The sequence below is a fragment of the Stegostoma tigrinum genome, chromosome 14 (genome assembly GCF_030684315.1).
Source record: "Stegostoma tigrinum isolate sSteTig4 chromosome 14, sSteTig4.hap1, whole genome shotgun sequence".
Taxonomy (NCBI): Eukaryota; Metazoa; Chordata; class Chondrichthyes; order Orectolobiformes; family Stegostomatidae; genus Stegostoma; species Stegostoma tigrinum.
This window is the reverse complement of record NC_081367.1, coordinates 37,283,071-37,296,324: the sequence shown is the minus strand read 5'-3', so window position 1 is coordinate 37,296,324 and position 13,254 is coordinate 37,283,071. Positions and strand designations below refer to the sequence as shown.

The 13,254-nt window shown below is 40.0% G+C and overlaps 1 protein-coding gene across 3 annotated transcripts in view; it reads left to right on the top strand.

Annotated features, from left to right (window-relative positions):
• Nucleotides 1-1,544: 1,544 nt before the first annotated feature.
• pex5la (peroxisomal biogenesis factor 5-like a) overlaps nucleotides 1,545-13,254 on the top strand; it is a 170,041-nt gene continuing 158,331 nt past the window's right edge. For all 3 annotated transcript variants that reach the window (XM_048542790.2, XM_048542788.2, XM_048542787.2), the window contains exon 1: nucleotides 1,545-1,747. In XM_048542790.2, the coding sequence (XP_048398747.1) occupies nucleotides 1,727-1,747 (21 nt within the window). In that variant the 5' untranslated portion in view covers nucleotides 1,545-1,726. The remainder of the gene's footprint in view (nucleotides 1,748-13,254) is intronic.

Here is a 13,254-nt window from a genome sequence, read left to right as displayed (position 1 = left end):
GGTCCTTACTGGCAGCAGGAAGAGGGATAGGTGGTAGCACTCTACCCAATTACAGGCTACCAGTAGTTGGTCCTGCGAACATACAACAATAAAGTTTTCACATTGAAGGCAAACCATGTTAAACACGAGAATACTTTTCACTATTGAATTGTGCACGGATGACAATTTGGATAAGCTAGCTGTGTGGTACTAACTTATTGTCATTTTGAGAGAAAACATTGCCTGTCTCATGGTGCTAATCTCACAGTAGTGTGGCTGTATCCCAGCACTCCCACTGTTCTGTGTGAGAACAGAATATTGCAATGATAAGATGTTATGTAGAATGTAGAACAATACAGCACAGTACAGGCCCTTCAGCCCACAATGTTGTGCTGATTTATTATCTAGCTAAGATCAATCTACCCTGCATGTTGTACATTTACTAACATCCATGTGCTTATCCAAGAGTCATTTAAATGTCCGTAACGTATCTGACTCTACCACCACCACTGGCAGCAGCACATTCCACTCACCCACCACTCCACCTTTTGTAAAGAACCTATCTGTGACATCTCCTCCATTCCTTCCTCCAGTCACCTTAAAATTATGCCCCATCATGATAACCATTTCTGTTCTGGGAAAAAGCCTCTGGCTATCCACTGTCTCTATGCCTCTCATCATTTTGTACACCATCCTTGCCTTTATGCTTTAAAAGTTGTTGCAGATGCTGAAAGCCAGTCAAAATGAAAGGAGTCCGTTTCAATTAAACTCAGTTAACATTAGAATTTCCATTGCCAACTGGTGCTCTCTGACTGACAGCTTTATTTCGAGTCCATTCAGATGGGCATAAGACTCCTCTATGCCCTCTCCATTTATGCAAATTTCCAATGCTCTGTTGTACTCAGGCTTTACAGTGCACTGAGGTGGTTGTACCTGAGATGGTTGGGACCTTGAAGTCATCACCTGTTTCTTGGACATTAGTCTGTGGGCTCACTCTCCGCAAAGTTGATGTTTGATTTACTTCAGCTTGCTGCTATGCACGTGTGCTGGGTGAATCTCCCAGTGCAGGTTCCTCGAGCTGATTCTTTACATTATCTTCAGCTGGCGTGTTCAAGAAGTTTCATTTTCAATGGGAAGAGGGTCTTTAGCCAAGATGCTCTTTAGATGTATGAATTCCACCGTCACCGGAACCGATAATGCCTTTAACTTGCCCAGTCTGGCAACAACGTCCTTTTTTTGTACCAGTGCACCTTGTAAAGAATGAAAATGTGTTTGACTTGTTTTTCATTGTGATGCAACTCACAACTTTAGAGCTTGCTGTACAAAGGATGCAATCTGTCCGAGTCAGCAGTGGGTAGGTACAAGGTGAAAACTCGCTGTACGGTTAAATCGTTGGAAGCGGACAGATCCCACAGACCTCCCCTCTGTGTGCACCCCTCTCCGGGTACAGTTACGGGGTCGACCTGCTGACCTCCAGGCTGATAGGAACTTGCCTGTGACATTGTGACGGAACACGCACAGCTCCCGAACCCGGCACGTGAGGAGGAGACTGACAGAGAGAGAGAGAGAGAGGGGCGGGTTCAATCCCAGCGCCGGCCCCAGCAGTACGGACATACAGCTCCAGTCACTTTCCCAGTCACCTTTGAAGAGAGAGCCTGTGAAAAAGCTCGAAACTGCACATCAGCCCCGACTGCTTCCAGACAGACCGCAAGTGTGCAGCTCGTCTGCAGTAAATAACCCATTCAGGATGTACCAGGGGCACATGCAGGTCAGTCAGAACGTAGCCAAATACGTATTTGTGTAATTTTGTGTTTTTAAAAAAAATTTAAATATGAGGTAACCTCAGCATGAACGTTGGCTTTCAATGGTCAAATGCAATTCAGAGCGAAACGAGAAAATGGCATGCAAAATGAAAAGGAAAATGATTGTCAAGGTGATCTGGCTGTGTTAGTTACAGAATGATGCACAATAAAACACAAGTTTTCAGTTGTGCATTCAGGATGCAGCGGCAGGCATATATCATCGCTGGTTAAATTTATACGCGTGTATGCTATCAATGACAGCAGCTTACCTTGGCATAATGTGGAATTACGATCCAGTTTATGGAGAAGGTTAACATGAACTGCGGTGTAGCTTTACATCTAGTACATGTTTTAATACATTTAAGTATTACGCAGAAATATGATGCCTGACACTCGTCGATTCAAGGGCGACGGATGATGGAAGGCGGAAAAGAATCTGCTACGTTTTGCACATTTTAATGCAAATGCTCAGTTGCTGAAGAAAGGCAGAAATTTACAATTTGTGTCTTGCAGATACAGTAGTGTGCCGCCGTGTGTATAACATGGACGCATTGCATGTTTGAGACAATAAATAACTATTACAGGCGTCACAAATTAAACATGCAGGAGTTTTGAACGGGTGTTGTGTATAAACTAATCTACTGATCAGTGCTGGGATTGGAAATCTTGGTGTGAATGATTGTCGGCATTTGGCTTTGTTGAATCCGCAAATTTGTTTCTTTATATAACCATTGTCATCACTGGGAATCCAACTCACTTCGAGTCTTCACATTTTTATTCTTGCTCGCATATCAGTATTTCGTCACGACATTCTTAATTTCTTTCTAAAGATTTCGTACATAATAAAGCAGTTTTCTTATTTATTGCGTGTATTGATCTTCTAATTTATCCATGTTCTGCACGAGTCGCGACATCGGAATGGGTCACGGAACCCTGTCAATAGTGACTGTGAGTGACAGCAACAGGCTTGTAGACTTCAACACTGCCCTTGCATCTCCCTCTTTGACTATCCGAAAACTTCTGTACGGGCATGTTTTAGCAACACAAAAAAGTGACGTTACTAAGGCACAGTGCAGTTTCGTTGTGAAAATAATATAAATCCGCAATACGACTCTTTTTAAATTGCTGGGCTGTCAGAATTTGAATGTCCCAGAATTTTGCTGATCATTCCACCGGAAAATCACAAAGATATATAGGATCAGATATGCTATTGAAAGTAGGCATAACGATCATTTTTTCTAACGTTTAATGGAAATATTATTAGGCATGTTTTTGATGTTGCTTTTCTTTCCCAAGTGTATACCTCTGCATATTTAGTTAAGGGCCTACCGGGATCAGGTGTGAGCAATATTCATTTTTAGTACTGGTTAGTCTCAAATCAGACACAACGTAGAGATCCCTCAGATCAATACGTGGACAACAGATCAATACCAATTCATGCAAAAACAGGCAGTTTTGCCAGTGCATTTTTACACAGTCCTGTGCTCGTAAATTTGTAATTGAAATAATTATTAAATCTTAAGTTTCCACCTTGATAGCTCACTTCTCAAATCTTAGCTATACGTTGACCCCAATAATTATAGATGATAGCAACATACAGTGTTTATATTGATAATTTATGTAGCAAATTAATGGCAATTTGAAAACTCTACAGTATCGTTTATTTGGTAGTTACACTTGAGATAGTTCTTCTGTACAAATTTTAGTCCAACTTGACTTTCTTTCTGTAAAATATTTAAATTCAGTGGAGAAATTGCTCATATAGGGCAAAGGTGTAAAAAGTGATGTTGGACCAATGTCACATTCTGCGTCTTTAATTTTCATTTTAATGATCTAGTGTTTCCTGTTTAACACTGTTGGCTAAAGTCAAAGTACTTCACTACACTCATATCATACAAACTAAATTGCTTTTCTCCTTGTCTCAAATCCAGCTGTATTAGGAGCATGAGGGTTTAAAAGCACTTGATTTGTTTTAGTGCAATTTTATTTGTGAGAATAATGTCCAGAGAGAACTTAGGTATCATGCAAAATTATAGTTTTAAGGGACCAGTTGTGAGATCTGTTTGGATTAGTAATCTGGAGCCCCAGACTAATGTTCTGGGGACAGTGGTTCAGATCTCACTGTGATGGATAATAGAATTTGAATTTAATGAAAAGAATGTAATTAATAAACTGGTATATTGTCAATTGTTTTACGACCCCCGAATTGACTTGATTCACTGTCCCTTATGGGATGAGTCCAGCCACCAAGAAACTCCAGACCCACTGCTATGGTCACAGTTGAATTTGAACTGGCCGAGTAAACCCCACAGTTCAAAGGCAGATCGGGGTGGCCAATAAATGCTGACCCAGCCAGTGTTATTCATATCCCATGAATAAATTTTAAAAAGAGAGATGTGTCATCAACTTCGGAAATAACAAAAATATTCTTACAATCACATTTTTCCACGAAGCACATAGGTAGAATAAATCTGTCGCTGGAATATAATCAAACATTTCAGGCAACGTTTATATGTGAAAATGAAAAGCTCACAACTACTATGTGTTCACCTATGTGTCATGGTTAAAACTTTTTATTTCTACTTAATACTATTGTCTAAATATTTGGCTGATTTTTACCTTTTTGATTTAATAAATTTTAAAATAGCATTTCATCTCAATCCTGCAACATTCCCTTGGCAAGCGTTTGGGTTCCAAATCATTCTATACAGAATAGATCATAGAATCCCTGCAGTGTGGAAACAGGCCCTTCAGCCCAACAAGTCCACACCGAACCTCAGAGCATCCCACCTAATCTACACATCCCTGAGCACTACGGGCAATTTTAGCATGGCCAATCCACCTGGCCCGCACATCTTTGGACTGTGGGAGGGAACCGGAGCACCTGGAGGAAACCCACGCAGACACTGGGAGAATGTGCAAACTCCACACAGACGGTCACCAGAGGCTGGAATCAAACCCAGGTCCCTGATGCTATGACGCAGCAGTGCTTACCATTGAGCCACTGTGCCACCCAAATATGTATTTCCTAATATGTAGAAACCTGTATTAAAGTACAGAAATCCTATGCAAATTTCTACAAGAGCAGTAATATATTTGAATAGGATACTGTCAGTATCAATCTGCCATGAAAAGTCGCACCGGGTCAGAGATGAGTTTGCAAGATGGAGTTTAAAAAAACAGGCTCAGTCATAGAAGACCGAGGATAGCAGTGGAAGGGGGCATTTCTCAATGGAAGGCTGTGACTAATGGCGTTTCTCAGGGATCACTGTTGGGACCTTTACTTTGTAATATGTACATGATTTGGAGGAAAATGTAACTGGTTTGCTTAGTAAGTTTGCGGATTACACAAAGGTTGGTGCAATTGCAGATAGTGATGAGGACCTCTAGGGGATGCAGCAGGGTATCGATCGTTTGGTGACTTGGGCAGAGAGGCGGCAGATGGAGTTTAATCTTGCAAAAATATGAGGTAATGCATTTCGGAATGTCTAATCCAGATGGAAAATATACAGTAAATGACAGAATCCTTAAGATTACTGATAGTCAGAGGGATCTGGATGTACAGGTACACAGGTCACTGAAAGTGGCAACACAGGTGGAGAAGTTAGTCAACAAGGCATAGGGCATGCTTGCCTTCATCAGCCAGGGCATTGAGTTTAAAAATTGGCAGGTAATGTTGGAGCTATATAGAACCTTAGTTCGGCTGCATTCGGAATATTGTGTTGAATTCTGGTCGCCACACTACCAGAAGGATGTGGTGGCTTTGGAGAGGGTACAGAAAAAAATTACCAGGATGTTGCCTGGTATGGGGGGCATCAGCTATGAGGATAGATTGGAGGAACTTGGGTTTTTCTCTCTGGAACGATGGAGGTTGAGGGGTGACCCGATAGAGGTCTGCAAGGTTATGAAGGACATGGACAGAGTGGACACTCAGAACGTTTTTTTCCAGGGTGGAAGAGTCCGTTATTAGGGTGCATAGGTATAAGGTGCAAGTGGCAAGATTTTTACGCAGAGGGTGGTGGGTGCCTGGAACTCGCTGTGGTGGGAGGTAGTGGAGACAGATACTATAGTGACTTTTAAAGGGCATCTTGACAAATGCACAAATAGGATGGGAATAGAGGGATATGGTCCCCAGAAAGGTAGGGGGTTTTAGTTGTGATGGGCAGCATGTCAGTGCAGGCTTGGAGGGCCAAAGGGCCTGGTCCTGTGTTGTAATTTTCTTTATTTATTGTTTTCTCTGATACTTCCCATATTATTCTGACATTTGGCTATTATATTTTTCCATTGTACTTTTTCTTATTCATTTATGGATGAGGGCCTTACTGGCTAGGCAGCATTTATTGTCCATTCCTAATTCCCCAGAGGGCAGTTCAGAGTCAACCACATTGCTGGTCTGGAGTGACATGAAGGCCAGACCAGGTAAGGATGGCAGTTTTCCGACCTAAAGGGCATTAGAGAACCAGAAAGGTATTTCCAACCATTGACAATGGATTCATGGTCATTGTTAGATGCTTAATTCCAGATATTTATTGAATTCAAATTCCACCACCTGCCATGGCAGGATTTGAATCTGAATCCCCAGAATGTTATCTGGGTTTCTGGATTAACAGGCCAGCAATAATACCACTAGGCCATTATCTCCCCTTTGCCTTTGCCTTAAACAAGTGATCATTGTATAGAGCATCAGCAGTCTGTGCTTTTGGAATGGAGACATTGTGCTGTCACCCAGTAACCACATACGCACTCTTACTAAATTTCCTCTTTGGGTAGCAATGAATATCATCTCTAGGCTGATGTTTACTCTTCCTGGTCTTTTGTCAATATGTTACTTTTTGAAAGGACCTTACTGCCTACATGTATCAGATCAGGTAACTCAGCACTGACTAGAAATATATAGTTTTCTTTCTGTACAATGAGAAATATATCACTTTTGATACTAGCGCAAGTCTTATATACCTAAATATTTAGTGCATAATTTTATTAGTATGTATCAAAGCACAGTTTAAGAAACTTACTGAATCCAGGGAGTAGGAACCCAGAAGTATGTGTAAGAACAGTTTTGGAATTGAGCAAACTAAAATAACAGATGCTAGCTTGCATTTTATTGGTAACTGGCAAATACAGCTTGATGTATTATATATTTTATTTGTCATTTCTAACAAAATAAATGAAGTAATGAATTTTTCCAATTGAAAATCAATCAATAGCACCTTGCAGTGTGGCAAAATTACCTAGCTGAAAAAACTTATTACAGTATATTCCACAAACAGTTGACTCACTATCAATTTCCCTATACTCCATGACATCTTGGAGCTGGATTGACAGTTCTACCACATTATCTGTCCAAGAAGCCATTATTTGCCAGCATGTGACTCAAGACCCTGCTTGATGGGGAAAGGGAAGCAGGTACCAGGAATTCTCTAAAACTATGACTAATTCATCCTGATTAACATGATGATCAGCACATCCACTGTAAAATAGTTTCAGCCCATTGTCATAACCCTCTTAATTGCAATTACACACCATCCTCATCAAATGGTTACAGCAGCTAGAGCTTAATAACTGCTGAACTGAATCCAGATTAGCACATCTTATTTTTAAAAAATAGTTTACATGTTTAGCGTCCATTTGTCATTTCAAGTCTGTATTTCCTGGGTACCCGTGATTAAAAAATTCCAATTCCTGCACATCATGCTGTAGTACAACAGTATTCCTGAGTTCAACCCTGCACTTGAGGCTTGTTCGTCCAAGGTTTGATTTAGCATCTAATGTTATTAGCTTTTGTGTGATGTTTCGTTAACTATCTCAAATATGAGAACTGAACATTCTACCTTCCTGATTGCTGTAACTGAGTAGTACGATGGGTGGTGAATTTATCCACAACACCATTTCATTGGGCTTTATTAAAGTTTTGATTATTCATGTATTCTTAAATGCCTTTTCATAATTGGTATAAACATAAGAGTGAACTGGCTGCAAGGCATAAGCAGATTGGGCTTGCAATCTACAGATCATATATATGAGCAGTTTTGACGATTGTCAGGTTGGTTGCTGATGACACTTCTCTTATTCAGTAATGTGTTTCTTGCTGGAATCCAGCCTGCCAGGTTCGCTACCTTTTGATTGTGATGTGTACAAAAGAATAATAAGTAATTCAGTTGTACGAAGCACACATCTCTATTTAATGTAATCCGGTGCTAGTTAAAAGAAACACAAGTGTGGAAAATAAGAACCAGAATAGGCCATTTGGTCCAACAAACCTGATCTGCCATTTGATGTGATCATGGCCGTTCCTCTACCTCAGCACTATACTTCTGGGTGCCTTTGTTTAGAAATCCGTCTTTCTTTTAATCTTTTTAGTGACTGGGTCTCGACCACCTTCTATGTGGAAGAAAAAAACCACAGGTTTCAAAGTGAATAAATGCCTCCATATCTCGTCCTGATTGGGTCTATCACATATATTGAGCTCAAGAATCTTGCCTTAAAAATATTCAAAGATTCTGTTTTTTTTAAGGAGAGAATTCCAAAGACTCTGCGAGATACTCTGAGAGAAAGGGTTTCTATCATCTCTTATATGGATGACCTTATTTTTAAATTGTAACTTCTGGTTCTAGGCTCTCCCACAAGAAGAAACACCCTTTCCACATCCGCCCTGTCAATATCCCCAGGATTATGTTTTACTCAAATTGCCTCTTAGTCTTCTAAACACCTGAAAATTATAGCCTAAACACTCCAACCTTTCCTCATAAGATGATGTCCCCATTCTCGATATCAGTATAATGAACATTCTCAAGTATTTCCAATACATTACATCCTTGCTTAAACAAATCTCTCAATACTGTGCATGGGGTACTTAAAATGTGACCTCACCAATGCCCTGAATAACTGAAGAATAACATCCCCATAGTCATTTAATTTTCCTTGCGTAGATAATATTCTATTAGTTTTCCTAATTACTTTCTTTACTGGCATATTCATTGGCGTTACCCAGATCCCTCTATCTTAATCTATCCTTAGTTACCTGGATGCTGACACCAGGAAAGAGGGAACTTTCATTATGATTGGAGTCTAATCTAGTGTAACAGATTGCCTGCTCATTGTGGAAACCATCCCATTTTCATTCCATTATTTTCAACAAAATGAAAATTGGACATGTCAACAATCTCCTCCACCAGAGTGCCACGGATATTCTCTGCACCTGAAATAAAACGAGTTTCATCTGCCACCAAAAGCATCATTTACCCTGTTAAGCATCAGTGCCAACAGAATGCTTGAAAAAGTGAAGGTTCTTTTGGCTTAATACCCAAGTGATTTGGTAGAAATCAACAGAACTCTTAAGATCTTTGTGTTGACATGAGTACATATCTTTTATTAAGATATAATCTGGTAAGAAGAGTGAAATGGGGGATTTTTTTGTTTGTTGTAATTGATAACAAGGGCACATTTTGGACCTGGTTTTTGACAAGAAACAAACTTAAAAGAACTAAGTTTACGTGTTAGAAAAACTGCTTTTACTATCTCAGTTCCCAACATGGTTCCATCAACTTGTCTGTGCAAATCATTAGAAACAGATTTCAATGAAACATGTACATGCCATTGAGAAAGAAGTCAAGCAAATTAAGATCAAGTACATATTCAGTTTCAAAGCCTTTTTTTATTGTTTGTAGAGAAAAGAAAATGGACATCATTGCTCCAGCTTTAAATCAATATATAATTCAAGAGCTAATGTACATATTGTTCCACATTAGCTTCGAAGATACAATGATTAATTGAAGTGGACTGAAGTTCCACATTTTATGTGCAAACTTTCAAATTGGAAAAGATATGTATACTGAATGTCCGATTTTCCCCAGACAGCTGAAACCTGTATTGCAAACTGTGCAGTAAACCAAAGACAGTGTGCAAGCTTTCAAATGAATTTGAGGTTTATTTGTGAACATGTGACCAGTTTGGAACTAGCTTTCCTTGTGTCACTGATTTTTGTTTTTCAAAAACTGTTGTCTTGCATTCAGTGTGAATTGCGTGTAGATTCCAAGCTAAACATTTTTGGATTTGTGATTTCATGACCATATCTGAAAACATTATTGTCATCAGCATTCAACACAGACCCTTCAGTCCAACCAGTCCATGTCGACCGTAATCCTAAACTAAACTAAACTGGTCTCACCTGCCTGTGCTTGGCCCATATTCTTCCAAGCATTTCTTTATTCTTGTACTTATCCACATATCTTTTAATAGTTATACGCCCACATCCACTACTTCTTCATCTGGAAGTTCATTCCACACAGGAACCACTGTGGTGTTATTTTAAAAAGAAGTTACCCCTCCGTCCTTTTAAAACCTTTCTCCACTTACCTTAAATCTATGCTCCCTAGTTTTGAACCCATCCTCCCAGGAAAAACACCTGCTATTCACCTTATCTATGCCACTCATTATTTTATAAACCTCCATAAGGTCACCGCTGAACTTCCTATGCTCCGGTGAAAATTGTACCAGCCTATCCTCATAACTCAAATCCTCCACTGCCGGCAGCATCCTGGTGAATCTCTCCTGAACTAGCTCCAATTTAATAATATCCTCCCTTTTAACAGGGTGACCAGAAGTGTAAGCAGTTCTCCAGAGAGCCCTCACCAATGTCCTGAGCAACCTCAACATGATGTTGTAACTCGTGTACTCAGTGGCCTGAACAATGAAACAAGCGTGTTCTTAACCACCTTGTCCATATGTGACGCAAATTTCAAAGAATTATGTACCTGAAATCCTCAGTCTCTCTATTCTACAACACTGCCCATGGACCCACCATTAACTGTATGAACCCTACTGTTGTTTGTTTTACCAAAATGCAATATCTTGCATTTATTCGAATTAAACTCCTTCTGCTGCTCCTCAGCCCTTTGACCTAATTGATCATCAATATTCTCATCGTCAGTATGAAACGCAGTATTGAATGTTCATCTGGATGCTTATTGTTGAGGAAAGCTACTTATTGAGAATTAATGATAATGGGAACTGCAGATGCTGGAGAATCCAAGATAACAAAGAGTGGAGCTGGATGAACACGGCAGGCCAAGCAGCATCTCAGGAGCACAAAAGTTGACATTTCGGGCCTAGACCCTTCATCAGAGGAAGGTCTGATGAAGAGTCTAGGCCTGAAACGTCAGCTTTTGTGCTCCTGAGATGCTGCTTGGCCTGCTGTGTTCATGCAGCTCCACACTTTGTTATTGAGAGTTAATTTTGTGTTGCATTGATTTGATGTGATAATTTAAGAAAAACAAAGACATACCGAAACTTCATTTTTTAGGTTATTTAAAAAAAATGTCCTCTCTGCAGTACAGTGGCAAACATTTTGTATTTTCCTTATCATGTATCTATCTGAGCTGATTTCTTGTTCCCTATTTCCTAATGTGCGAGATAGTGGCATTTGGTAATGTGACTGGATTCATACTCCCGACACCCAAACTGATGCTCTGGGGTCACGCTTCAAATCCCACCGTAGCTACTTTAAATCTGGAATTGAAAGATACACTCAAAAATGGTGGCCAGGAAATTATCATTGATTGTTATGAACATTCACCTGGATAACTAATATTCCTTTTAGAGAAGGAAATGTGCTGTCTTACCCTATCTGACCGACATGTGACCTCAGGTCTAGAGCAATGTGATGACTCTTAGCTGCCTCCAAAATGGTCTGCCAAGTTACTCAGTTCAAGGGTCATTTTATGGAAGGACATAAACAGCTGGTCTTGCCAGTGATGCCAACATTTCATGAAGCAATAACAAATACTTCCCTTCTGATCCCCCTTCTAAAATCAGCAATATCATGAAGGCTCATACTTGTAATAATAGCACTCAAGATATATAATTTGCACTTTGAATATCCTGAAGTAGCAGATGCACCTATGAGAGAGACAGATTGCAAATTCTACCAAGCATGCTATTGACAGAGCTCGTGTTGCCTAATGGGCTACTTTCACACTCCATGTGTCTGCCTTTGTGAATCGCAGAGTTTTCACTCTACCAGTGTTTAGCAAGTGAGTAATCCTATCATATAAGTTTGTGCCTCCTTTGTGTCACTCATCTCCTTTATTATGTCAATCATCCCTTGCTAATTTTTGGACCTGTAAAGCAAGTTAACCCCTAGCTGTCTGGAAATAAAAGTTTGTTATCTCAGATTCTTCAGCATCTGCAGTTCCTACTTTCTCTGGAAATAAACCCTGTCCCCTAAACTGTCGGCTTATGATTTATTTTTCAGTCCGCACTCAGATTTATTCTTGGCATGTATCCTCATCGAGCATTGAAGCCTTCAGACAATTTATCAAATTCCTGGACAGGTCTGACAGTTTACTACAAGCGTTTTACACAGAGCTTCTAGCACGATTGTGGTTCACTTACCATGCTGTGTAACTGGGGAAGTGCATGCATCTAGCATTGGAAGAGGGTGTTCAGTATGATATATATATAAAGGTACTGATGACATACAGGATGGTAAAGTAATGAGCACAATTGAACATTGCCTGCAGCTTGAATTGTCAGCAGCAGCTCATTAAGGTGAATTTCAGATGAGCAATCTATGCTCACCTATATTAATAGTCATGTCTTTGAGCATACAATCAACAGCATCTACTCAATATCAACATTGATTCATGGAACTGAATGCTATAAGATCAGCAACTACTGAAAAACCCATCGTGGCTTCAGTGATGACAGAGGCAAACAATTGTTTCACTAAATGAAAAACAATGCTGGAAATAAGAAACAAGAATGAAAATGCTGGAAATACTCAGACCAGGCAACATCACTCGAGAGAAACGGATGCAATGTTTCAAGTTCATGACCTTTCCACAGATCAATTTCTTAACTAATCAAAATGATTACTGGAGAGGCTGTAAAATGGGATGAGAAAAGCTTTTGAGGCATGATGTAGTGTCCATACCTCTGGACCAGGAGACTTGGGTTCAAGTCCCATCTCCTCCAGAAGTAAGTAATGACAACTCTGAACAGGTTGGTGTGAAAATATAAATGGGAGAAAAAAGGCTGCTTTGGTTCATCAAAGGTTAATGAGATGACAATGGCTCCTAATGTCCCAGTGAGAGATCCCAACTGCTGATCTTGATGCATTGACATCTGCCAGGGCTATCTGGCCCCACTGGCAGATGTGTTATTGGGGATGGCATCATGTGACATTCATATTAGAGAGCTGTTGCTGTTTCTGGGATGTGATTTAGTACAACTGTTGACCTGAGATTTAATTTGTTTGCTTTCATGGTCTATCTAAGGTAAAAATAGCTGATCCCAAAATGTGCATGACTCTAATCCATTCTCCGTGCTCCTGATGCTACATAATACTGAAAGTCTTCTGAATTGCAGTTGCCATGAAGATGAACACAATCTGTATGGTTGACTGCAGAGTGGTGATGTTGTGTATGAGAATTTCACCATTCTACACTATATACAGACCAGCCAAATGTGTTTT